Raw genomic sequence first — 25,951 nt, 5'->3', positions numbered from 1 at the left:
ACTTATTATAATAATACTTATTATATCACAATAATAAGTATTGTGAGAAAATGATTGTCTTCCTAGAATTGAGTAACCTTCTGGGAGTATCTTTTGAGTATGAGGGTGCAATAAATATATGTTCAGAATTGAGTCTTTACCCCCAACAAATATTTACTAAATGATATTCTAAGAAATCATGAGGGTAAAAATTTTTAAATCTTATTAAATATAAGAAATCCTTCTCTGTATAAAATAATAATTTTATAACATGCCCCTGGAGAAGGGTGATTAGATTTTGTGTTCTAAGGCCCTTGTAATTGTTTGGGAGGAATGTTAAGATATATATTAACTTTATACTTAATTTTCTTAGATATGCATGATAAAATATCATGGATAATCAGTGAAAGAACATGAAAGATGTTCATGTTCTTGAAAGATGTACGTGTTCATGTACATGAAAGATCATGTACAATTTCCAAACCAATAAAAGAGGGAAATTATAAAACAAACAACAAACATTAATCAAGTTGAAAAAAGAGGCAAGATGGGAGAAGACAGGAAGTAAAGTAAAGCAAGACAAATAAAAAGCATTAAGTCCAAATATCACACGGTACATTATTTAACACAAAATATGATCACAATAAATACAAATGTATTAAACTTGCCAGTTAAAAGACAGAGATTTTCATATTGAATAAAATAAAACATAGCCATACATCATTTAAAGGGACACATGAAAATAATAAAGATGTAATTGAGAGAGAGTAATATGATGGGAAAAGATCTATCAGGAAAATACTAAAGAAAAGCTTACGTGGCTTTACTAATATTAAACAAAATAGTCTTTAAGACACAAAGCTTCATTAGTAATAAAGAGGGTCACTTCATATTGATAAATGGTTTTGTTTTATCAGAGAATCTTAATAGTTCCATTTAAATTCACTAATAAAATAACCTAAAATTTATAAGTATAAAAATGATAGAGCTAAGGGATCTATTGACAAATCTACCACCAAAGTGGGAGATTTCAACACAGCTTTCTAATTATCAGTAGGACAAGCAGATGAAATGTTAAGAAAGATCAATTTCTCCCATTACTGGTGATGTTAGCTTTGATCACTTGATTAAGGTGCTGCCTGCCAAGTTTCTCCAATGGTAAGTTACTATTTTCTACTTTGTCATTAGTAAGCATCTTGAGGGGAGATACTTCGAGACTACAAAAACATCCAGTTTTTCATTATACTTTTACCCACTAATTTTACCATCCATTGATGATATTTGCCTGAAGCAATTACAATTGTGGGGTTTGACACATTGGTGGTAATCTAATTCCATCATTCTTTGTCAGCTATTAGTTTGAATTCTACTGTTAAGAACAGCTTTTCCTTATCCCCCATTTATTTATTCATAAAAAATTTATATCATTTTGGACTCTTGGATGCCTTTTTTATTCTTTGGGTAATAATCCATTACTATCACTATTTGTTTTGTTGCTTAAATTGTCCCAGTATTGGCCATTGGGAGCCCCTTCATGTTGGCTCCTGTGTCCTTTTGATATGTCCCCATCAGTTTCTGAGCATGTACTTGATTTCTGGCACCAAAGTATTCCAGGATCATCTTGTCCTTTCCCTCTAGAGCCTTGAGATATATTGTTTTTTAAGGAGCCCTGGTCAGAGAAGAACACTTTAGACAGCATTCAAAACTTTTGAAATTGCTCAGAGAAGATGAAAACCTTCAAGTATTTTGGAGGAATTTGCTTTCCTTTGTTTTTTAAGTGTCATAAGGCTAGGTCTTTAAGAAATAATAGTATAGTAAAACTATCAAATATTTTAATGTTTGGCATACCAGGAAAAATAGTCATCACATTTACCATCTGGGTCCAATGGAGGCTATAAAGTTTTAAAATTAAGTTATTTTATGAAAAATTTAGAAAAGTAAAAGTAAAGAGACAGTGAAAACAACAGAACAAGAATTTAAACATAACAAAACCAATTTTTCTTCCATATTTTCCTGGTATTGGAGGTATATGTACATGAAGTGAGCAATGGCCTTTGAATACAACTAACTACTCATCAGCCATCATGTTTGAAACTGGAAATATTTATGCCATAAATACTGATTGCAGATTTTAAACACATCTCTTATAGGTTATATCTTACTGTTACCTCTGGTTCTTCTTGCATTTGCATTATCATAATGTAATACTGTTGAAAAGTTTGAAGGCTCATAATTTTGTAAAGGGAGCATGGCCATTTTTGCTCCATAATTACAAAAGCATTTTCATTTTTAGTTTTATAAATGTAAATTAGATTGATCAATCCAATGAACTTTTTTATTTCTACATAATGTCTGTACTCCAGTCACCTTGGTGTATACACCTACCTTCAGCATTTGTCCATTTTTGAATCACATCAAGTAAATTTTTACCCACAAATATCATGAAAGATAAAAGAATTCTTACATGTTCTCTTATCAAAACAGGATGGTTTTAAATTATTAAGTCCTTCCTATTAATGACTAGTTGGATTAGACTGTCATATTTCCTTTTTGTGTTGATAAGTATCTTGTTTGCTCTCTGATTATTAATTTGGAGAAAATGCATTTATTTATCCTAAAGACTCATAGTCCAAGATTTTGCTTATACAGTCAATTTCACCCTCATCAGCAGTCTCTAGTGTTTCTGTCTCTTTGCCTTCAGCTTCTGACTCATCTAACGGTTATGAAATGTCTTTTTCTATTAGTTTTCTTCTCTTTCTCATTATGGACAGAAATGAAAAATTCTGAATTCTTAACTGTGTTCAGTGAAAGGTAAAAAGAATATGACAAAGATGGTGTCTCCACACTTCTTTATTTATACCCTTTTGAGACATAATGCATTATTTTGGATAGTACAATAATAAAACCAAAGGATGATGAAATAGTGGGGATGTGTTTATTTTTTCATTTCTAGACAGTTCCATAATGTTTTTGTTTCCTTATTATTTTAGGGTTTTTTTAAGCATACTTGGAAATAATTGATGAGTGATGAAATAATTCCGAGAATGATGAAATTAGCAATATGTTTCAAGACACAGGAAAAGCTCACTAAGATCCCATAAGGTATTTTAGATTGATAAAATGATCAGTGTACTTAAATGATAACAGTAAGAGAATGAATTTTATTCTATTAAAAAATAAGTAATTTTTCTCTTTGATCTTTGGAAGACCTCTAAGAAACAATAAAAGTCATGAAATATCAATCCTTACATACATTTAGAACTGTTCAACAAAGAAGCTTAAAACTATAATTGGATCTGATGATGTTCCAAGGGTTAAGAAGTTTCAGTCAAATAGTGAATAAAAGGAATAAGGAATATTGGCAAGACCCATTCTCCTTTAAACCTGATAATCTCTAGAAGTGAATCTTTAATGAAACTAACCTCTTAATTTTTTTCTTTTGCTACCTTTGAGATCATATTGTATTTCAAAGGAGTGTGCAGATTTGATGAGCTGTGAAATGATAGGAAATTTGTTAAATGGAGTGAAAAGAGAACTAGATCAGGAGTCCAAGAACTATAGATCTAATTTAGGCTTGGACATAACTAGTTGTGTTTCTTTGGGCTGAGCAGTCCTGGAAACCACGGTGTAGTGGAAAGAGCAGCAGACTTTGAATCAGAGCCACGATGAGAACCTGCTTCTTAGGACTTTTAACCTCTCAATTTTTTCATCTTCAGTTGAGATAATAAAATCCTGCCATTAGGGTTGTTGTGAGTATTTAATGAACTACTAGAGACTGTTGACCCTGGAAGGCTGGAACTCTTAATCATCTTTGCCTCTCCTGTGTCTAGAAATATCTATGCATTTATTGAATACATTATACAAATGAATACAGTATGTTAAGCATGTTTAGACATTCATAGTAAAAACTTTAAAAAATCGTTACTCAATTACAAGGTCACTGTGTTTGTGCTCAATACATTTGTATTAAGTGCTTTTACAGGTTTAAGGTCTTCCCCCCCGCCCCGCCTTTATCTTAAAAAGCCTTCAGGAAAAGAAGACTCCTTCAACACAGACTCATTGTTTTATCAAATCAAGGAATAAGCAAAGCTTTGGCATAATCTAGAACTTAATTTTTAAAATTGTAGATCTACACTCAGCCTCGTCTGTGATTATTAAAATGCCAGGCAGTAGCAAATCAGTTTATCATTGTGTTTGTTCTAAACTGACTGACTACTGAATGGTTCATAGGTTCAGAAATTTTCACTGTTGTGCCATAATTTTTTTATTTTTTATTTTATTATTATTATTATTTTTGCGGTACGCGGGCCTCTCACTGTTGTGGCTTCTCCTGTTGCGGAGCACAGGCTCCGGACGCTCAGGCTCAGCGGTCATGGCTCCCGGGCCCAGCCGCTCCGCAGCATGTGGGATCTTCCCGGACCGGGGCACGAACCCGTGTCCCCTGCATTGGCAGGCGGACTCTCAACCACTGTGCCACCAGGGAAGCCCCATAAATTTTATAGGGTAAAATATCTTTGTGTATTCTTTGGGCTTTCATAGTCCAAAAATATTAGTTTGGATTTCTCTCTTAATATCAATAAAATTTTTTAAATGTTTTTGCCTATATTTTCCCTCCTTTGTTAATGCATATCTTACAAATCTTCTGAGAAATTGACTTGAATAATTTCTTAAACCATTTCTCTGCCATTTTAATATAATCTTTATTTTCTATATAAAGAAACCAAGGCTCTTAAGAAATCCTAGAGAGACCCATTTGAAAGTTATAGGCCTTTTCCCTTTGCTGAGCCACATAGCCTACCCAGCAAAAGGAAAGAAATCTAACTTGGATTTACACATGTAAGTTGTTTAACTCACCAGTTGGTTTGGTCAGAGTCATTGCTCAGTTCAGGATCTGACTATAAATTAGGCAAATGCTTATTCCAGCACCCTTCAGATTTCCCTGTGAAGTCACTTATTTCTCTGACAGAGAAACTAGTAGCTAAGGCCAGATGACTGTCAGTTTGATCCACAATCTACCCTTTTGGGATATTGGCCAGAGCTTGGATTATAATAAATACTTTCTCAATCTCAGTGTGTGGTTTGTAGGTATGTGAGACGGTCTATCCTTCCTTCCTTGTTTGACTCTCTGAGTAGTTGACAGGTTCACTAAAGGTAAGAATTATATTTAATCTTTGGCTGATGTTGAGTTAAAAATATCACAAAGGAAATTTCTGAATTGGGGGTGAGGCTGGACTGCATAATGGTCTAGGGTTTCTTGTAACACTTCAAATTCTATACTTTAATTATATAGCAGCAAGCACACAGAGCCAGTATTACTACTATGGTACTTCCATATAATACGGCACCATTGACTGACTTCCTGTCACCTGTCTCATGGATCCCATTCTGTTGTCTACTCCCTTAGATTTTTATTAACAACGAGTGGCAGAACTCGGAGAGTGGGAGAGTGTTCCCTGTCTATAATCCAGCCACAGGAGAACAGGTGTGTGAAGTTCAAGAAGCAGACAAGGTATGTTTGTCTTAGAAAAAAATTTCGTATGAAATAACTACCTTCAGGCAACAAAGCAATAAACTTATGCTCTCCAGACATCACCACTGACATTCATTCATCACCTTTTTTATGAAAGCAGATGGTTCTTCCTTTATTTGTAGCGATCCCTCTCTTCACTTGTGCCTCTTCCTCTCTAACAGGCAGATATAGACAAAGCAGTGCAGGCAGCCCGCCTGGCTTTCTCTCTTGGCTCAGTGTGGAGAAGGATGGATGCTTCAGAAAGAGGACGTCTGTTGGATAAGCTTGCAGACTTGGTGGAACGAGACAGGGCAGTCCTTGCAGTAAGTGACCTAAGAAAGCATCACGTCTTTACCCCAAATTTACCATTCCATTGAAAGTTAGATTCCTCAGTCTTTCTGAAAGTATGATGTGAAGCAGACCTGGGGAACAAGCTAAGGAGTACGTAATACACATGAAAAATGGGAGAGGTTTGGCTTTTGGGATCAGATGGGGAAGTGGAGGACCAGCTGAGTGTCTCTTCTTATTGAATTTTGAAGAACAAAACCATAGCTTCCCATGACTGGTAAGGACCTTCCTGCTTTCCTCGTCCCCCTTCCTCCCACCCTCAACAAAAAGAACAAAAACAGTCAAGCAACAGGAGAGTCACCATGCTCCTTGCAGGAAACCAATACCAAATTACTGTTGACAGTCAAAAGAGTTTTACCTCTCCAGAGTTAGCCCCTCTTGGCTAAAGAGAATCCTTCAGAAGCAGAGAGCATGATATGGACCTCTCATATCCTTCTGCTCCCTTTGTTCTTTTAGAACTAATAGGAGAGACAGAAGGAGACAGCAACTTTCTTTCACTAAAACAATCATTTTCTCACATAAGGAATGTCCCCTCTCCTAGTGGTTTATTGTTGTTATTGTTGTTGCTATTTTAAAAATAAAAGTCAGTTTCTTAGAGAATACCAACTTTTTTGGAAATTGGAACCATTTAGGAATGCCTGTGCAGTATACCTGTCTTTCAGGGATCTCCACCTGCATGACCCATAGTTGATCGTTTAATATTTAGGGCATCCTCGTTGAGTCAGGGCATTAAAGCCATGAATACTATATTCTACCCTCTGCTTGGGAAATCAGATCACTATTGGGTTCGCTTTGGGAGAGGGAAGCATTAGTACTCTTCCTCAGTGTCGTTTCTACCATGGCTCTCCCTCCTACCGTCCCTTTCATGCGTCTGTTCATAGTGTGGAAACAAAAATGAATCCTTTATGGAGATGGTTTAGAACTCTTGCTATATATAACATTTATTTATCTATAAAAATACTTTCTAGTTTGGTACTTCAAGGAATACTGTTTCCAATGAGGTGTTTATATATATTGGGAAAAGGTGTTCCATGGAAATTCATAAGACACTTAGCATATTAAAGATTCTGACAAGCCCTACTCAGTGTTTCTCAAACCTGTCGGAGCCTCAACACTATTTTTCTGGCTAACCTGTCAATATCGTACAAAACAGAATTCTTTGGAGTACCTTGGGGGAATGCTGGTCTATATGCTGCCTCTTTGCTGGATTATGATTTCTTTGAGAGTGAAAATTATATTTTACTCCATTTTTTGTAATCCTAGCATAGTTTGTGACACATAAACGGTGAATGGGGGCACATTGGTGGTCTGTAAGTATCTGTTTAATTGAGTTAAATCCATACAATATTTATAACATTAGATTAGCAGTACTTACTAGATGATGATATAGTTAATTTCTGCTGTTATATTTTCATGTCATAAAATTCATATGCCATCCTGTTTCTGACATATGTCTCACTGTGGTCAAGTCCTTTTTCCCATCACACTTAAATGTGATTTCTACTTTTAAACACTCCCAAGCCATGAGGGGAGTGACTTTTGTTAAGAGGTAGCCTCTCGAATATTGGGGGAGCTCCTGACCAGAATACTGAAGTTAATACTGCACCCAGGTAAACACAATTGAAAATAAACTTAGGGCTGGCAACTCTCAGGTAAGTTTAGCTGGTGTCAACAACTCATAGGGATGGACCATTTAGGTGGCCCAGTTCTGGTTATTGACTCTACTTCAGTCTATGCTGTCAGGACCTTGGCTCTCTGCCTGCTGTGTGGAGAATGTAATGCTCATCTCACAGACGTATAAATATTCTAACAAGAACTGGGAAATAACTTGATTTCCTTTAATAAAGGTGAGCCAATATACACTGAATAGGTCACATGATATTTTAAAATGAGTTCCATCTTATACACATGGTAAGTGGAAAAATTGCACTGTAGATAATATTTTCATGTCATTGAATGGAAAATATTTCAATTTTAGTTTTGTCAGCACTCAAATAATTTTCGTACCAGTATGTGTTGTAAAATGTCCTTGAAGAGAAGGACATGAGATTACAAACATGTTTTTTTTATTTTATTTGTTAAATATGTAACACCTTTACTATTTCTCAGGTCGAAATACTCTTCTCATTTCATTGTGTTCATTTGTAATTTTTTATGTTACAGATTTACCCTATTTAGGAATGTGTCATTAAAATAATAACATTTATCATCTAAAACTGCTTAATAACTCTAACTCTATTTTTATTAAATGGACCAGATACTTCTCTCTTAATAGATAATGGTTATTAACATAAATATTTATGAAAAAACAGCCCTCAAGTTGTTATAGTATGAGCTTCCCTAGAGGAGATCTTGTTTACTTGGTGGTAATAAATAAACTCGCTGTACACCGTGGCTATTCCATTTCTCAGCAGGGGTCTTGGCAGTGTGGAGAACGTTTTATAGTCTCATCAACTGCATAAAAGCCCATGTCCCTGCCCCTCATTTTGGATTGAGAATACTGGTGTAGACTCCGAAAAATCCCCACGCAGCTCTGATCATTAATACAACAGAAGCTGGTTTGACAAGCAGAACACTTCTTTATCACCAGTTGTGTTTATATATTGGGATAGTGGTTACTGGAAACACACAGGCACAAGAACACACACATATAAGTTCATTGTGGTTTTTACTGGAAACTAAACTAAACAGATGGTCCTAAAAATCTTTTCATTTGGGAAATCAGAGTTGACCAGGTATGCATCATTGTTCAGATTCATTTGTATTCTCTCTATTCCTGTTTTCTTCTGCTGTAGAAGTTACTTAGTGTATCATTGGAAAGTTCTCTCCATTTCTTTTCCTACAGACCATGGAATCCCTAAATGGTGGCAAACCGTTCATGCAAGCTTTTTACGTCGATTTGCAAGGAGTCATCAAAACCCTTCGGTATTACGCAGGCTGGGCTGATAAAATTCACGGGATGACCATTCCTGTAGGTATGTGTAATCTGAGTATGTTGAAAAGGGAAACATGAGGCTTCACCAGAAACACACTTTCACCACCAAACACAAACAGCAGTCACATGGAGTACAGATCTGAGCACACTTTTACAGCAGCTTGAACCGAACAAAGAACTAAACAGATTATGTCACTAATTCTGACAGTGTCCTTATTTCAGTATGCAGACAGTCCACACACAGGTGTGGGGGCAAGCCACATCAGTACGTCTCTCAGCTAAGGAACAGGCCTGTGTTTTTCAGCTGCAAAGTGCTTAGCACTGTGGTAGGTTAGGTGCTGGGAGTGTGGAGAGGCGCTAGGTGTGGGGAAGCCAGGGAGGATTCTGAGAAGATTAAGACTTGGCCCTTGCTCTCCTGAAACTAAGATCTTGTTTGGAAGGAAATCCTCTAAAATGTTAACAGTTGTTTTTTCTTAGTGATGAGATTATGGATTATTTATTATTCATATTTTTCTATATTTTCTGTATTTCCTATAAGTTACTTTCACAGTCTGTAAAAACAACCACCATCCTGACACTTTGTTTTAAGATCCAGGTTTGGAGACAAAACCAGTAACACAAAACAAAGATCTCTACAGGAGAGTTACAGTTAGGCGCTAAGTCGTGTGGCTTGGCCCGTCAGTGCTGTAGCCCTTTAAAGGAGAGGGAAAGTATCCAAACTACGTTGGGGGAAAGGTCTCGGTCTGAGCATGAATACGAGCTGTAGCTAAGGTCAAATGAAATGCTTTCACAGCAGCCCCAAGGGGAAGGCACTGTTATTATTAACATCTTCATTGACAGAGGAGAAAACTGAGGCCTAGAAAGGTGAGTTTTCCTGATTCACCCAGCAAATAAATTGTAGAGCTGAAACTTTGACGTTAGAGCCTGGTGAATCACTTCACTAGAAGATCCATTTTAGATACTGGGTAGAAGAGATATCACGACAGGAAAGGGACCAACTGGAAGAGATAGGATGATATTGGCAGTGGTGAATACATATAAAGAAAGAAAATACATGTCTTTGAGTGGCTTCTGGATGCTGCTGAGTCACGTGCCAGGTACTCTACCTGTGTTCTCTGGAAAACAGCCTGCTTTCCATGTACACACTAGGAAGAGTGGAAGGTGATGCTGGGGGCTCTGGAGTGCCCAGTTCGGGCCTTCCTAGGCTCAGAAGGATTGGTTTACCAGACAAGGGGGTGATTGGCTGATACTGTAGCTGACTTAGAGCAGTGCTTCTCAAACTTGAATGTGCATATGTGTCACCTGGAATCTTCTTCAAGTGCAGGTCTAGGACAGGGCCTGAGATTCTGTATTCCTAACAAGCTGCCTGGTGATGCCTATGCTGCCGGGTTCTCTGCCTTGCGTAGTGAGGAGACAATACAGAGACCAGCACCAACCATGTGGCCATTGCGATGCCTCATTTAGCAAGAAGAGAAGAAGTCACAGTGAGACGGGAGAAGGGACAGAGATGAGGCTTCAAAGGACTATTTTAAAATTACCTCCGTGAATGATGGTGACACGTGGAATGTTAGTCTTTAGAAAACGTGTTTCTGGCTATAGGGACTCTTCCCTGCCGTCCAGAAGTTTCCCACGTTCAGCAGACTCAGAAGGATGGAGAAGACTGTTCTTAAGGAACATCAGAATCTTACTTCACTCCTGCCTCTGGGATATTGCAGACCACTGTTCTCTGGCCTCATTTGTAGGAATGAGGAATGGCCTAAGTGAGGCAGAGTCATTGCCTGGCATAAGCATACCTGTGGGAGGGCCTGGGAACGAAAACCGTTGTCAAGAGCAGGACATGCGCCAGCCTTTTCAGGTTGACCTCTTCTGTTTCAGTGCAGAAAGGAAATTATCAGGATCAAAGGCCCTGGTTGTTTTGCACCCCACCCCACCTGCCATTTCACTAAGACAACAAATATGTTTCAGGTATTTAAACATCTTTTCAAATGATTTAGAGATATCTCAGAAATAAGGCGAAACAGAAGGCTGTACACATTTGACCTGGTATTTCACCTAACAGTATCTTGGTTTTCTTTTGCCTCCTTAGGAGAGAAGACCTTGATTGATTAGATAAAGATTTATTAGAGTTCCTGATAATGTTTGATACTTCACTGTAACTTTATCTGGCAGAGGTGGTTGGTCTATAAGTCTCACTGTTTTCATCTGATGCTCTTTGGGGATTCTGAGTTAGAAATACAGGGCTTAGAAAAGTCTTTCACAGTAGTCTCTCCCACCTTTACTCATAAACTGGTGTCCAGCCTGTGAAGGAAAAAAAGTGAGGAATTCCCTTAAATGGCAAGTAATTTTTGTTTCCCCAGTTTTTCCTAAAGTGCGTTTAGAGGGATACCAGGATGAGGGACTCTCCAGGGATTCAGGTCATTAAGCAGAGCTCCTAGAAAGCTGAGGGTCTGGGATGTAAGACCTTTTTGCTGTGGTGTCTCAAGCAGTTGAAAGGAAGGATGACAGCAAACGTGAACTTGGCCGCTTTCCCTTCTGTTGCAGTTTTAGATACATTTGGACATACCTGTAGGTTCCTGAGAATTCATCTCACAACCCCTTTGGCTAGTTCAGTGCTTAGGGAATCTAGTTGGCTAAGCCAGAGGGGTGATAGTGAGGATCAGGGAAAGGGAGCGTCATTATTATTTACTTATTTACTCTCAAATTTGTTCAGTCAATCCATTTGTGCTTTATTTGTCATTTGTAACTTTATAATTTAACATCAGCTTGATTTTTGTCTCTGTGTTCTTGGCTTTTTTCAATGAAATCTGGAATATAGGAAAGCCGTTAGCCTTTAACCATGAGGTCTTTATTGTGTTACATACATTTCCCTGTGAAGCACCCTAATTTTGTTTGAAATTATAATATAAAGGGATAATGTACTTTATGTTTGCAAAGCACTTGAGCATGTAAAAGTTTCCTTCACATACAGGATCTATGTGATTCTGTGTATGATCCTGTGAAACGGGTCAGATTTTAAAAGGTATTGTACCCATTTTGCAGGTGAGAAAATGAGACGGCGAGGGTTTAGTGTCTTGAACAAGGTCACATGTGAGTAAGTGGCAGGCCTGAGATTTAAACCCAAGTCTCTTTCTGCCTAAGCCATTGTAGACCCTCTTGTGGAGACCTGTACAGCAGGGCGGAAAAAGGAAGAGGCCAGTCACCCTCTTCCGATTTTTAGATTAACATCCAGTTGATTCTCATTATTCATGGTAGTTATGTTCTATGAAGTTGGTGTGGACACTGGGTTAGTAAATACTGAACCATTGCTCCTAGGAGAAATACAAGGACGGAAAGCACAGTTCTGCCTGGTCACCCATAAAAATAAACCTGAAAGGTTTTTTTTTAATATAAGGCTGCTTTGTTACATTGAATCGTACTCCATAGTTCATCCAGCTTAGTATCCCTGACACTAAAGGATAAGAACCAGAAAGAGTGGGAAGAATTATGCTATTGTCTCTTGGACCCCTTCCCATTTAGGAAGCCTGGGCGTTCTGCCTTGTAATGGGAAGAGCTCTTCCTTCACCTGCTCTACCAGGCTTCAACCTCGGTCTCTCAGGCATCCCCTCATTCCTTCATACATTCATTCATTCAGCAGAGTTTTTTTTTTTTGAGCACCTGTGTTAAGCACTGGAGTTGCAAAGGTGGACAAGTAAGATGTCCATAGTATAGTAAAGAAAACAAACAGGTAGACAGCCAAATGCAATACAGAGTGGCTTATTCACATATGGAAGTACAAAGTACAATGGTACTCCATAGAAAAGGCATCTCACCCAGTATTAAGGCTACCTGGAGAAGGAAGTGGGATGTACAAGGTGATGCCTGTACAAGGGCAGGTAAGTGAAGATGGAGATAGGGCCATCACCAGCAGTGATAATAACCTGTGCGACGTATGGAGAGAGGAGAGTACAGTGTGCTAGTGGATCTGAAAGTATAGCCAGATTTACAAGACAGAGGGGCTCTGGGCCTGGGGAAACCGTGCTGCAAGTTTTATGCCACAGTAATGGTGAGTCACTGAATTATTTTAAGTAAATGAATGCATTGATCAGAATTATGTTTTAGAAAGAGATTTTGATTACATAATGGATAATCAGTTGGAGAGAGCAAGTATCTACTTTTTCCCCTCCCCCTGAAGGGTAGCCTCCCTCTAGAATATTTGGGAGGAGGAGAAAAGGGTTATGGCCTGACCACTTTTGAGCCATCCACTGGACAGCTGTTTCTCCCTCTGAATTGAAAGATCCTGCCATCTCTTTCTGTCACATCCCCCTCAAGGCCCACAGTTGGATGTTATCACAGAATCATGCAGTATTAGTTGGATTCACAAGGGTCTTGACGTTCTTCCCTTTACAACATTGTCTATTATTTCCTGCCATGGTACTCGATGGAGCCATTCTTTCTGACCATAAATCCTGTGCTTTGACCCTTCTGTAATAACATCTGCTAATTATGATGATAAATAATTACTATTATGATCTATTGTACACCTTCTTTGTGCCCATTACAATATCTCTAATCTCATAGAAGCCCTCCAGGGGAAGTAGTTTTATCCCCATTTTGATTATTTTTAACCTCTCATGGCCACAAACAAAGATTGTTTTTAGTTCACTGAAGGAAAAATAGAGGATAATTGATTTACATTACTTAGATTTTTCTCTTTAACAGTATTGATTTTATTTATTTTGTGATACGTAAGCAGAGAAAATGTGATCCAGCTTTAAGCTGAATTCTGACATAAAAATGACCTTATGATACATTAGCGTATAGAAAAGTTTAAAAAGCTACTCAGGCCATCTGTAATTATTTATCTACTTCACCTCCTTTCAGTTTCACCTGTTGAACTAAATAGGCTAAAAATGTGCGGAAATTGACTCATATCCTAAGGTTTTGCCTTTAACAGCTCGATCTAATTTAGCGTTGTCAGCAGATAACCCATATGGTGAGATCTTACTGTTCACTCAGAATGAGAATGAGGAGCTATTTGCTGTGCCCACCTAAGAACCCAGGGTAGGTGGTTACCTGAATTGGTGGTGACAGGAGATCGCAAAGTCTGCTTCACATGTAACCTCTTTGAGAGGTTAAGGCTGAAGAAGAACTCAGGGATCACTAAGACCAGTCTCCTCATTTTTCAGAGAGAGAAACTGAGGTCCGGAGAAGTAAAGTAACTTTCCAAGATGATGTAATGGAGTAGTAGTAGAGCTAAGATATCTTCATAATTGACTCAGGAGCATGTAGTTTAACTTCTGAGATGCTACCAGCAGCCTCTTGGGAGAAATAGTGTTAGCACCACTGTATGCTAATGTCGTCTCCCGTGTCTGTATAAGCATTTATAGAGTTTATCCTTATAGCTGTAAAATGTTCAGTGAGGTCTGTTCAGTCTCAGAATACATAGGAATCTGCTAGAGGACAAAATGAACTAGTTCAATGTAGTTGGTCTAATTGTTTAATACTGGGGTCACCAAAAGGGTTGCTAGCTCCTTGAAAGGTAATTCTGTATACAAATTAGAGATTAGAAGATGGCCATCCGTTCATTGAATTCTGTAACAGATTTTGATGCTGTTAAGTAAACTCATTTTTAGTGTTACCCGATACATAAGATTTGTAGCAATTCTTGAAATATTCTTCATATTGTAGTTAGGAGCCATTTCTTTGTTTTTTTTTTAACATCTTTATTGGAGTATAATTGCTTTACAATAATGTGTTACTTTCTGCTGTATAACAAAGTGAATCAGCTGTACATATACATATATCCCCATGTCCCCTCCCTCTTGCGTCTCCCTCCTACCCTCCCTATCCCACCCCTCTAGGTGGACACACAGCACTAGGCTGATCTCCCTGTGCCATGCGGGTGCTTCCCACTAGCTATCTCTTTCACATTTGGTAGTGTATATATGTCCATGCCACACCCTCACTTCGTCCCAGCTTACTTTTCCCCCTCCCTGTGTCCTCAAGTCCATTCTCTACATCTGCGTCTTTATTCCTGTCCTGCCCCCAGGTTCTTCAGAACCATTTTTTTTTTTTTAGATTCCATATATATGTGTTAGCATACGGTTACTTGACTCTGTATGACAGACTCTATCCATCCACCTCACTACAAATAACTCAGTTTCGTTTCTTTTTACAGCTGAGTAATATTCCATTGTATATATGTGCCACATCTTCTTTATCCATTCATCTGTCGATGGACACTTAGGTTGCTTCCATGTCCTGGCTATTGTAAATAGAGCTGCAATGAACATTGTGGTATATGACTCTTTTTGAATTATGATTTTCTCAGGGTATATGCCCAGTAGTGGGATGGCTGGGTCATATGGTAGTTCTATTTTTAGTTTTTTTAAGGAACCTCCATACTGTTCTCCATAGTGACTGTATCAATTTACATTCCCACCAACAGTGCAAGAGTGTTCCCTTTTCTCCACACCTTCTCCAGCATTTATTGTTTGTAGACTTTTTTTGTTTGTTTGTTTTTTGCAGTATGTGGGCCTCTCACTGTTGTGGCCTCTCCTGTTGTGGAGCACAGGCTCCGGACACGCAGGCTCAGCGGCCATGGCTCACAGGCCCAGCCGCTCCACAGCATGTGGGATCCTCCCGGACCGGGGCACGAACCCGTGTCCCCTGCATCTGCAGGCGGACTCTCAACCACCGCGCCATCAGGGAAGCCCCTATTGGTTTTTTATGGGGTTTTTTGGGGGGTTTTTTGTTTGTTTGTTTTGTGTAGACTTTTTGATGATGGCCATTCTGACCGGTGTGAAGTGATACCTCATTGTAGTTTTGATTTGCGTTTCTCTAATGATTAGTGATGTTGAGCATCCTTTCATGTGTTTGTTGGCAATCTGTATATCTTCTTTGGAGAAATGTCTATTTAGGTCTTTCGCCCATTTTTGGATTGGGTTGTTTGTTTTTTTGATACTGAGCAGCATGAGCCAGTTGTATATTTTGGAGATTAATCCTTTGTCAGTTGCTTCGTTTGCAAATATTTTCTGCCATTCTGAGGCCTGTCTTTTCGTCTTGATTATGGTTTCCTTTCCTGTGCAAAAGCTTTGAAGTTTCATTAGGTCCCATTGTTTATTTTTGTTTTAATTTCCATTTCTCTAGGAGGTGGGTCAAAAAGGATCTTGCTGATTTATGTCATAGAGTGTTCTGCCTATGTTTTCCTCTAAAGAGTTTTATAGTGTCTGGCCTTACATTTAGATCTTTAATCCATTTTGAGTGTATTTTTGTGTATGGTGTTAGGAAGTGTTCTAACTTCATTCTTTTACATGTAGCTGTCCAGTTTTCCCAGCACCAGTTATTGAAAAGGCTGTCTTTTCTCCATTGTATATTATTGCCTCCTTAATCAAAGATAAGGTGACTATAAGTGCGTGGATTTATCTCTGCACTTTCTATCCTGTTCGATTGATCTAGATTTCTTTTTTTGTGCCAGTACCATACTCTCTTGATTACTGTAGATTTGTAGTATAGTCTGAAGTCTGGGAGCCTGATTCCTCCAACTCCGTTTTTCTTTCTCAAGATTGCTTTGGCTATTTGGGGTCTTCTGTGTTTCCATACAAATTGTGAAATTTTTAGTTCTAGTTCTGTGAAAAATGCCATTGGTAGTTTGACAGGGATTGCATTGAATCTGTAGATTGCTTTGGGTAGTATAGTCATTTTCACAATGTTGATTCTTCCAATCCAAGAACATGGTATATCTCTCCATCTGTTTGTATCATCTTTTAATTTCCTTCATCAGTGTCTTATAGTTTTCTGCATACAGGTCTTTTGTCTCCTTAGGTAGGTTTATTCCTAGGTATTTTATTCTTTTTGTTGCAATGGTAAATAGGAGTGTTTCCTTAATTTCTCTTTCAGATTTTCCATCATTAGGCCCACAAATGGCCCTAAGTGTGTTCACTTTAGCTGGCCAGAGTTTTACTATATAGATCATAATACATTATCCTTAATGGAAGAACTATTTGGTAGCATTTAATAGTTAATGTTTACCTTTATCTTGGAGCCATTCATTTAAAAAATGAAAGATTTCACATTTAGATGGCCCAAACAAAGTCCTGAGAGCTTGCATCAGAAATCAAATAGCAATTCAGAGTAAGTGAACCCTAAACTTTGATGAGAACTTTGGCAAAATTTCATCAGTTCTATGAAAATACTTCTGCATTGCTGAGTAAATGATATGAGGAAGTAAAATGGGAAGAGGACTAAGTAAATAGCTCCAAAAAGGGAAAACTTGGTAAAATAGAAAAAAAAAAAAAGTCTCTGTCTTTAATTTTTTTCCCCATTACAACCACCCCCTTTCCTTGGCCTAGCTGGAATGCACAGTAACATTGTGTATAGGAATGCAAGAGATTTCTGTGCATTAATTTTGTATCCTGCTACTTTACCCAATTCTTTGATTAGCTCTAGTAGTTTTCCGGTAGCATCTTTAGGATTCTCTATGTATAGTATCATGTCATCTGCAATCAGTGACAGCTTTACTTCTTCTTTTCCAATTTGGAATCCTTTTATTTCCTTTTCTTCTCTGATTGCTGTGGGTAAAACTTGCAAAACTGTGTTGAATAAGAGTGGTGAGAGTGGGCAACCTTGTCTTATTCCTGATCTTAGTGGAAATGGTTTCAGTGTTTCACCACTGCGACTGATGCTAGCTGTGGGTTTGTCATATATGGCCATTACTATGTTGAGTTAAGTTCCCTCTTTGCCTACTTTCTGGAGGGCTTTTATCATAAATTGGTGTTGAGTTTTGTTGAAAGCTTTTTCTGCATCTATTGAGATGATCATATGGTATCCTTCAATTTGTTAATATGGTGTATCACATTGATTGATTTGCGTATATTGAAGAATCCATGCATTCCTGGGAGCCATTTCTTGGGGTCCATATTTGATAAATTTCTTCTCAATTTCTGGCACATTTCAGATTCTTCTGATTTCATTGACCATAGGTATTACCTTATCATACTCTGTCTAGTTTATAGGTAGATTATGTCAATGCCAGATATTCTTATGAGAATAATAATTCTGTCAAATTTTTTTTTCAAACAACTGTAAAATCTGCTTTAAGAAGTCATGTTTACCCTGAAGGAATAATCCAAATATTTAAATTGTTCTAAATAACTAAGTAATTGCTATATTGCTTGTGTAATTTAATGAGCCCCCATCAAAGAACATAGAATCGTGCCTCGACATTCACAAATGTGGAAGAGGTTTTTCTATTACTCATCTCTAGAGACAAAGACTCTTCTTAGTTTAATTCTAGAAATGGCTCAATCTATACATACTCAGTAAAATTTGATCCATAGTTCAACCAAATTCATGGTAAAATAGAGTTTTTAATTGTAAGATTTTTATATTCTTCATAAAGGGTATAACATTCAGGTATGAAAACACATAAGAGAAGTTGTCTCTGGGTGTGTCTTAAAATAAACTCCTTTTAAGAACAGTATATTTTACTTGAGTGAAATGGAAAAGAGGCTGAGAGATAAAACGTTCTAAACGTGAATTAGTATCTCTGTTTTGGTGTGTCATCACTTCTTTCGTTTTCTCTACCATAGTTATATATGCTAACTTGTTGTCTCAGAATGTGATATTCAGAACATTTATTTAGTATTTTCATCACATGCAGTCCTTTCTTGCTGAGTCTGAACTCTCTGTGTAATGCCTCATATTTCGTAAGAAGACCTAAGATCATCATAACCTCAAATGGAGTATCAGAGTTTGGATGGAGATTTTTTTCTGTGTCAGGCTGATTTATAGCACAAAGGTAGAGAAATGAAGGGAACAATCTTTTTAATCATCTTGCCATATTTAGAGAGCGTTATTAATGTAAAAGATGGGAAAAAATGGGCTGCAATTTTTCTTCTAGGCAGAGAGCAGTACTCATTATACATCATCTTAGGTGTAGAAGAGAGGGAGAAGTAACACTCCACACCCTCTTGGAGTCGACTCACCCCAGATGCAGAGAGGTGCTCAGCCTTCGGCTTCCCCACCTGAGGAGAGGGCTGTTGCTCTGTAGCGTTCCCTTTATAACTTTAGATACAAGAGTCTATGTGAGTTCTCTGTGCACACACCACATCCTCAAAGAATCATCTTCACCCTTCGTAAAAGGGTTGTCTTTTTCCCCCCATTTGCACTCCTTGACGTTACACTCTGATTCTATGGTTTGTGATAGCCACCTAAATCCAATACCTTTTTCACAAAAGAGCCTTTAATATGTTTCTAAGGGAAGTGAATTTGAAGTCTGATGATGCAGATTCAAGTGCAGGAGCCACAACTTAACCAGTGATATCACTTTAGACTTAACCTCTCTGTACCATATTTTCTCTAATTGTAAATTTCTAATAATAGTACTTGCCCTAATTTTCCATAGTGTTGTTTTGACCATGAAATGAGGCAAGAATGTAAAAATATTTTGTAAGGTTCTGTAGAAGTATATATGTTTTTGTTCTTATCTTCCTATTTTAAAAGTGTTAAAAACATTGTTTAGATTCTCCTACACTTCAAACTCCTTTCGGGCAAATTAGTTATCAGAGAGGCAAAAAGTAAATAGAAATGAAGTCAGCAGCTGTAGGTCATCACAATACACATGGACTACCCTTTACCTGCTTGGTTCCTCTGAACCTCACTACTTGGAGCGTGGTCTGTGGATCAGAAGCATTGGCATAATCTGGGAGCTTATAGAAATGCCAACTCTTAGGTCCCACCCTAGATTTACAGATTCATAATCTGCATTTTAACAAGAACTCTAGGTGCTTTGTGTACACATTTAAATTTGAGAAGCACAATATGGCATAACATGTGGCACCAGTAGCCTGCAAGATGATTCTATAGAAATGCAAATCGGAACCACAATGAGGTATCACCTCACCCCGGTCAGAATGGCCATCATCAAAAAGTCTACAAACAATAAATGCTGGAGAGGGTGTGGAGAAAAGGGAATCCTCCTGCACTGTTGGTGGCAATGTAAATTGGTGCAGCCACTATGGAGAACAGTATGGAGGTTCCTCAGAAAACTAAAAATAGAGCTATCATATGATCCAGCAATCTTACTGCTGGGCATAGGTCCGGAGGAAACTCTAACTCAGAAAGAATCATGCACCCAGTGTTCATAGCAGCCCTATCCACAATAGCCAAGATATGTAAGCAATCTGAATGTCCATCGACAGATGAATGGATAAAGAAGATGTGATATATATATATATATATATATATATATACACACACACACACACATATACACACATGTGTGTGTGTATATACACAATGGAATATTACTCAGCCATATAAAGAAAGAAAGAATGCCATTTGCACCAATGTGGATGGGCCTAGAGATTATCATACTAAGTGAAGTAAATCAGACAGAGAAAGGCAAATATCATATGATATCACTTATATGTAGAATCTTAAAAAAATGATACAAATGAACTTATTTACAAAACAGAAATAGACTCACAGACATAGAAAACATACCAAAGGGGAAAGGTGGGGGAGGGATAAATTTGGAATTTGGGATTAACAGATACAGATTACTATATATAAAATAGACAAACAACAAGGATCTACTGTATAGCACAGGGAACTATATTCAATATCTTGTAATAACCTATAATGGGAAAGAATCTCAAAAAGAATATATATATATTTATAACTGAATCACTTTGCTGTATACCTGAAACATAAATCAACTATACTTCAATAAAAAATAAAAATTAAAGATGATTCTTTACAGTAATGCAGTAAGCATGTTTTATTTTAATCATTAGGTTTGAAGAATATTAGAAGAAAGTATTGCTAGCTCATGAAATCTGTTATTTCATAGATTTTCCCTAAGGTGAGGCTAACAAATAGCTGACAAATAGCTTTTAAAAGACGAGTTAATTTAAGAAATTATAAGTAATAGGGTAAGTGATACTTGAACATGGCAAAAATTAAGAAGGTGGCTCTTGAGTGATTGGCCTTTGGGTAACCTTAGCCTAGAAGCTTGGTGAGATCCAGAGCAGGGTCATAGTAGCTGTGTGGGACCTCTGAGGTGCCTCCAGTCCTGGCCAAGGGTGCACGTAGGAGGTATAGTTCTCGTGTGTTCAGGGCACCCTGTTCAGACTAGGGGTGTTCAGAATCCTCTTCCACTAACCAGATGAGAATACGGACTGAGTACAAGGTCTGGGACCCTTTCTTTATCTCTTTCACTCAGTGGTGTTTTGGGAAGAGCTCAAGCACCAAAATACCCTTTATTTATCTACTGCTTAGAGGAACTTAGATGGAAGATTCTTCGATTTCTTTCACTGTGCCAGCCATTGTCAAATCTGTGAACAGTTTATCCAAGAAAGTTTTCATTCCCCATAACTCAAGTTTCTCTTGGGATCAATTATGGAGTCGAGTTCAATTCCTTATGAGGTCAGCTTTTTAAGATTTTCCTATATTTTTTCTTCTCTTTCATTCCTTCAGTAACTTTCAAAATTATAAAAGTAATACAACTAAATTCTTCAGCATTTAGAATGTAGAGGGGGGAAACGCTTCATGCTGTGCTTGTGCAAGTGCCCTGTGAATTCTCTCTGAACCATTCTAGTGCTGCTAAAATAAACACCTGTGTGGTTCTTCAGTTCATATTCCCATTTTTTTTCTCAGGTCATTTGTACTCCATCTTGACATTACACTCTCTTTCTATGGTCTTTGATTAATACCCGAATCCATCACCTTAGCCAGATTACGGAGTTTACTTGAGAAGGATTTCCTTGCAAATGAAACTCTCTAGCCTGTTGATCAGTGTTTTTGCTCCCCGTGAAAAACCTTCCCAGGAAGAGGAGCCTAATATTGCATTTATATCTTCTGGGGAAAAAATGTGAAACATTAAAACGTATTAATAGGAAAAAACTTTTTCAGAGATTTATAAATTGAAGAAGGGTGGTAACTTGCACTATTGTAAACAAAGATATCTATGAAAGTTCTTGAATTGTCTGCATACAAAGCTGAGATAGTTAAACTTGATTTTTAAAATATTACTCAGACTTCTTATTGTCATCCTGTGGACAGTTTCCACATTTTGGCTATTTTTTTTGTTGTAGTGGAGATACATTCTAAAATAATTTTCTTCCTACAGTTGCTGAGCTTACCTACTTCCTAAGTTCTTCCATTTAAAGTAATATACATGAAACAAAATTAGGAGACAAGTAGCAGACTAGGGTAAGACTTCGCATATACACATGACAAAGGCCTAATTTTCTTAATATACACAGAGTTCTGTAAATGATTAAAAAAGAATAACCTAGTAGAAAAATGAGAAAGGATAAAAACCTGAAGAAAAAATTTTAAATGACCATTAAACATGAAAAAATATTCAATCCGTATATCATCAAAATAGGTTGTCATTTTCTTACCTATCAGGTTGACCAAAATTAAAATGTTTGAGAAACCCCAGTGTTAAAGGGTAGGGGAAAAAACATGTTGTTTTGGAATTATGAATTGTGTAATTTTTCTGGAGTGATTTGGCAATATTGATCAAAATGTGAAATGCATGTACACTCTGACCATGAAATTTCACAGATACACGGAGAGATATAAAATGATAGTGTTACAGCATTATTTATAATAGCTTGAACTGAAAGCAACCTCTGTCGTCCTTCAGGACAGTACAGTGGTACCATTATTTATTGAGCCAGTGGAATAACATTCAGCAGCTTAAAAAATGTGTTAGATTTATATGAAAAAAGTGGGAAAAACCAAAGTATAGAAGACTGTGAATAATATGACCCCATTTGTATTTTTTTTTTAAAAAAGAGAGGGGATAAAAGGATGCTAATGTATGTGGGAAGAAAAAGTTCTTTGAAAAGATGTACCAGCAACAGATAGCTGTTAATTCTAGGAAGAATTAGCATCTCCTCCTGTCCCCACTTTCATTCCCATCCCTAATAGTAATGCTCTTCCTGAGTATTAACTGAGGGTCTTCACTTTCCCTAGTGAATGGCTTTTGAGAGAGAAAACAAGTATCAGTGAAGCAGCCAAAAGGGTTGGCAACTGAGGGAAAAACAAAGACCCAATATCAGAAATGAAAAGCTTTACGCTAAGAAAAACAAGCCATTCTTTGGCTTGTTTAAGTGGCTCAATTAGCCACTTAAAATAATTCAGATAAACATAATGGTATTTTCCTAAAGAAGAATTTGGTTTGGATTTCCTGGGTATTTATTCCAATTTCCCATTGCTCCTATAGGGAAAACAAGGTTATTAAATTGTCCTCATTTCCATGGCTGGTTTGAGGGGGAAGGCTTTGGGTTACTGATGTAATCTTCTTTGAAGTGAACTTTTGCCTTCTTGAAATAGACCTAGACGTCCCTGGGTTCCCCCAGTGCCTGGAAGTGCATTTGGACACCAGGATTGAGTTATGAAATAGATCCTACTTTTACACCTCACCTTTTCCAGTTACCTAGCATTTTAAATTTATCCAATAGCATTTTACTTAGTTTCTTTTTTTTTAGTACTTTCAGAAAACTATTTAAAATTTTGAGGTACCTCAGTTTTTAACTCAACTGTTCTATATATAAATTTCATTTTAATATTTAATATAATATTTAATATTTTCCAGTTCCCTGGCCCGCCTGCCCCCGTCCCTGCCCCACCCTTCACCCCCAGGACTGCATCTAGTGTCATAAACTTGTCTTTTATTTTGAGGGCCTCTTACCAGTACTCTGTTTGGGTGTCTGGGGACCATATCTGGAGAAACCCTTTGCCAAGTGACAGCTCTTCTACCAGCTTTCATACACAGTTGAGTAGGAACCATGGAAAAAAAAGTTTTCTCAACTTTATTTCTGCTTTTTTGCTGCCACCCAAGTTCTCCCTCTGCAGTTTTTCTTCTAGTCTGAACTCTGTGGTAGTGACGGTGCTCATTTCTTTCAGATGGAGACTATTTTACCTTTACAAGACACGAACCTGTTGGAGTGTGTGGACAGATCATCCCAGTGAGTGTATCTCCTCACGCCTCGTATTTATTTTCATTTGAACCAGTTCTTTTAAAGATACATAAAACATGGACCTCAGCAATGTGTGTTTTCCATTACTGGGGGAAAAAAAAACTGAGTTCATGTTGTTGACATATCTTTAACAGCCTCCCTGCAAATGCTTATTTGAACAGGTTAATAGGGTTTCAGCTTTGTTACCAGGAGTTGAGTTCTCAAGTCATGGAATTCTCATGATTAAAATAAGCAAAGCAAAGTCTAGTGTATTAATAACCTGCCCTTGGTTATGGATGTCCATTCTGCTTATGGAAAATTAATACTTTGTTATATTTGCTTGTTTATTTTTTAGAACTGTGACTCACCATTTTTCCAGGCATATTGTTTTATATGATCTTTTAATCCCATTCTTTCCCACTGTTTCTTTTCATAAGAATCTAGATAGAAGACTCTACAGAAGACACAGCAGTACAATTAACGTCACAGTCATAATTGAAACCATGCCGGGCTGTTGTGTATCTTGTACAGGGAAATATATGTAGTGCTTAGTGTTTGGATTGGAACATTAAACATTTTTTTTTCTCTCTGTCTCATACACAGCCTTGGCACTATACAAAACATCATCGAATCTGCCAACAGAAGATTCTAGCTAATCGTTCTGGCAAGGGTTTCAGGGAAGGCTCAATTTAAATTCTTACAGTATAGACAAGAAGTTTTCTCTTCTCAAAATATAGGAGAACAATTCAAGATAATCTTTGGCTTTGGAAACCACAGATTTTTGAGGAGTATTAATATATTATTTTAGTGGTCCATAAGCTCTAGGTTACTGTGAGATTTATTAGAGAATGAAAAGGGAAGATGAGAGATTTGGTTTAACTTCTTCTGCTCCTAAACCACCCAGGGAAATCCTACTCAGCTCAGAGCAGGGTTGAGGTCTGTCACCTTAATTGCAGGAACTCAAACCTGCTTTTCCTGCCCTTCCCCAGACTCTTGGAGCTACAGCTTTCACTGACAGGACAAGAGCCGCTTGTCAGCCAGCTCGGCTCAATTACTGCACTCCAAGATTTATATACTGTAGATGGAATTAAAACATCACTGTGTACTCCCAAGTTTATAAACAACTAAGGGGAAAAGAAATTGGGTGTTTGGTGAAGGCAAGACACTTGTATATTTTTGCAAGCTTGCCAGGGCCAGTGAGAATCTTTCAGGGATGGCAGCTGAGATGCTTCAGGCAGAAACACATTGTGGTCAGGGGCTGAAGCCAGGGGACCAGGATTTTTGTTTTCTTTCTTAATGAAATTATCAACGACACCTGATAGTACTGAGGCTCTTGCCTGCACTTATAACAATACAAGCTTAATATCCTTTTAAAATCAGTTTAAACCATTTTAGGCTGCAGACTCAGATACTCACAATATATTTTTTAGTCTCCATTAGCTTTTTTTTGCAGTGTCAAAGAGACAAACTAAAACTTTTGCATACTCATCAGTAGATGCACTTTATTTTTTGTAATCATTTGTTTTGTGACAATACATGTAGGTAAAGAAAAAGGTGCTGCCTGGAAATATACACTGACTTCTAGTTCTTCCTCACTGAAGAGCTTTCATACCAGCCTGAAATCCTGGTGTAAAAATCACAAATGCAAGAAAAAGTTTTCATACACAAGAACTCACTGGAACCAAAGGCTAATTTTAAAAACATATAAAGTAACACGAATGAAAAACCAAAACAAAACAAAGACTCCCTTTTTACCATGAGATTTCTTTTTGTGGGTAGCTGGAAATAGTAATTTGCTGACCAGAGAGAACAGGAGAGATTTTCACGGTTAATCCTATTCTGTTCTTAATGAAGTAATTAAAAAATCCAAACATCTATACTCTGGTGGGACAAGATTGATGTTGAGGACTAGTCTGAGACATCTGAGAAGTCACAGCTTGAAAACAAAGTAATGGAGGAATATTGTGCATCTATCAACCTGGAGTTTTTGCCTTTCAGTGGAACTTCCCCCTGCTGATGTTTGCCTGGAAAATTGCTCCAGCTCTGTGCTGTGGCAATACAGTAGTTATTAAACCAGCAGAACAAACACCACTCAGCGCACTCTACATGGGAGCCCTCATCAAGGAGGTAAGAGAAACTGACTTCAGGAGCGGCTCCCACTCTCCTTACAGTTGGGGCCTACTGGAGCATATCCGATTTAACGTGCTTCATCAGCTTTCACAAGCC

General features: G+C 37.6%; 1 protein-coding gene across 1 annotated transcript in view; it reads left to right on the top strand.

Annotated features, from left to right (window-relative positions):
* The window catches only part of ALDH1A2 (aldehyde dehydrogenase 1 family member A2), a 96,414-nt gene that overhangs the window by 31,237 nt on the left and 39,226 nt on the right, over positions 1-25,951 (top strand). The window contains exons 2-6 of the mRNA XM_067748219.1: positions 5,384-5,488; positions 5,671-5,811; positions 8,682-8,811; positions 23,673-23,734; positions 25,724-25,852. Coding sequence (XP_067604320.1) covers positions 5,384-5,488; positions 5,671-5,811; positions 8,682-8,811; positions 23,673-23,734; positions 25,724-25,852 — 567 coding nt within the window. The remainder of the gene's footprint in view (positions 1-5,383; positions 5,489-5,670; positions 5,812-8,681; positions 8,812-23,672; positions 23,735-25,723; positions 25,853-25,951) is intronic.

The sequence above is a fragment of the Pseudorca crassidens genome, chromosome 1, assembly GCF_039906515.1.
Source record: "Pseudorca crassidens isolate mPseCra1 chromosome 1, mPseCra1.hap1, whole genome shotgun sequence".
In the NCBI taxonomy this organism is placed as follows: domain Eukaryota; kingdom Metazoa; phylum Chordata; class Mammalia; order Artiodactyla; family Delphinidae; genus Pseudorca; species Pseudorca crassidens.
Note: the sequence above shows the minus strand (reverse complement) of the source record. Positions and strands in the feature narration are given on the sequence as shown.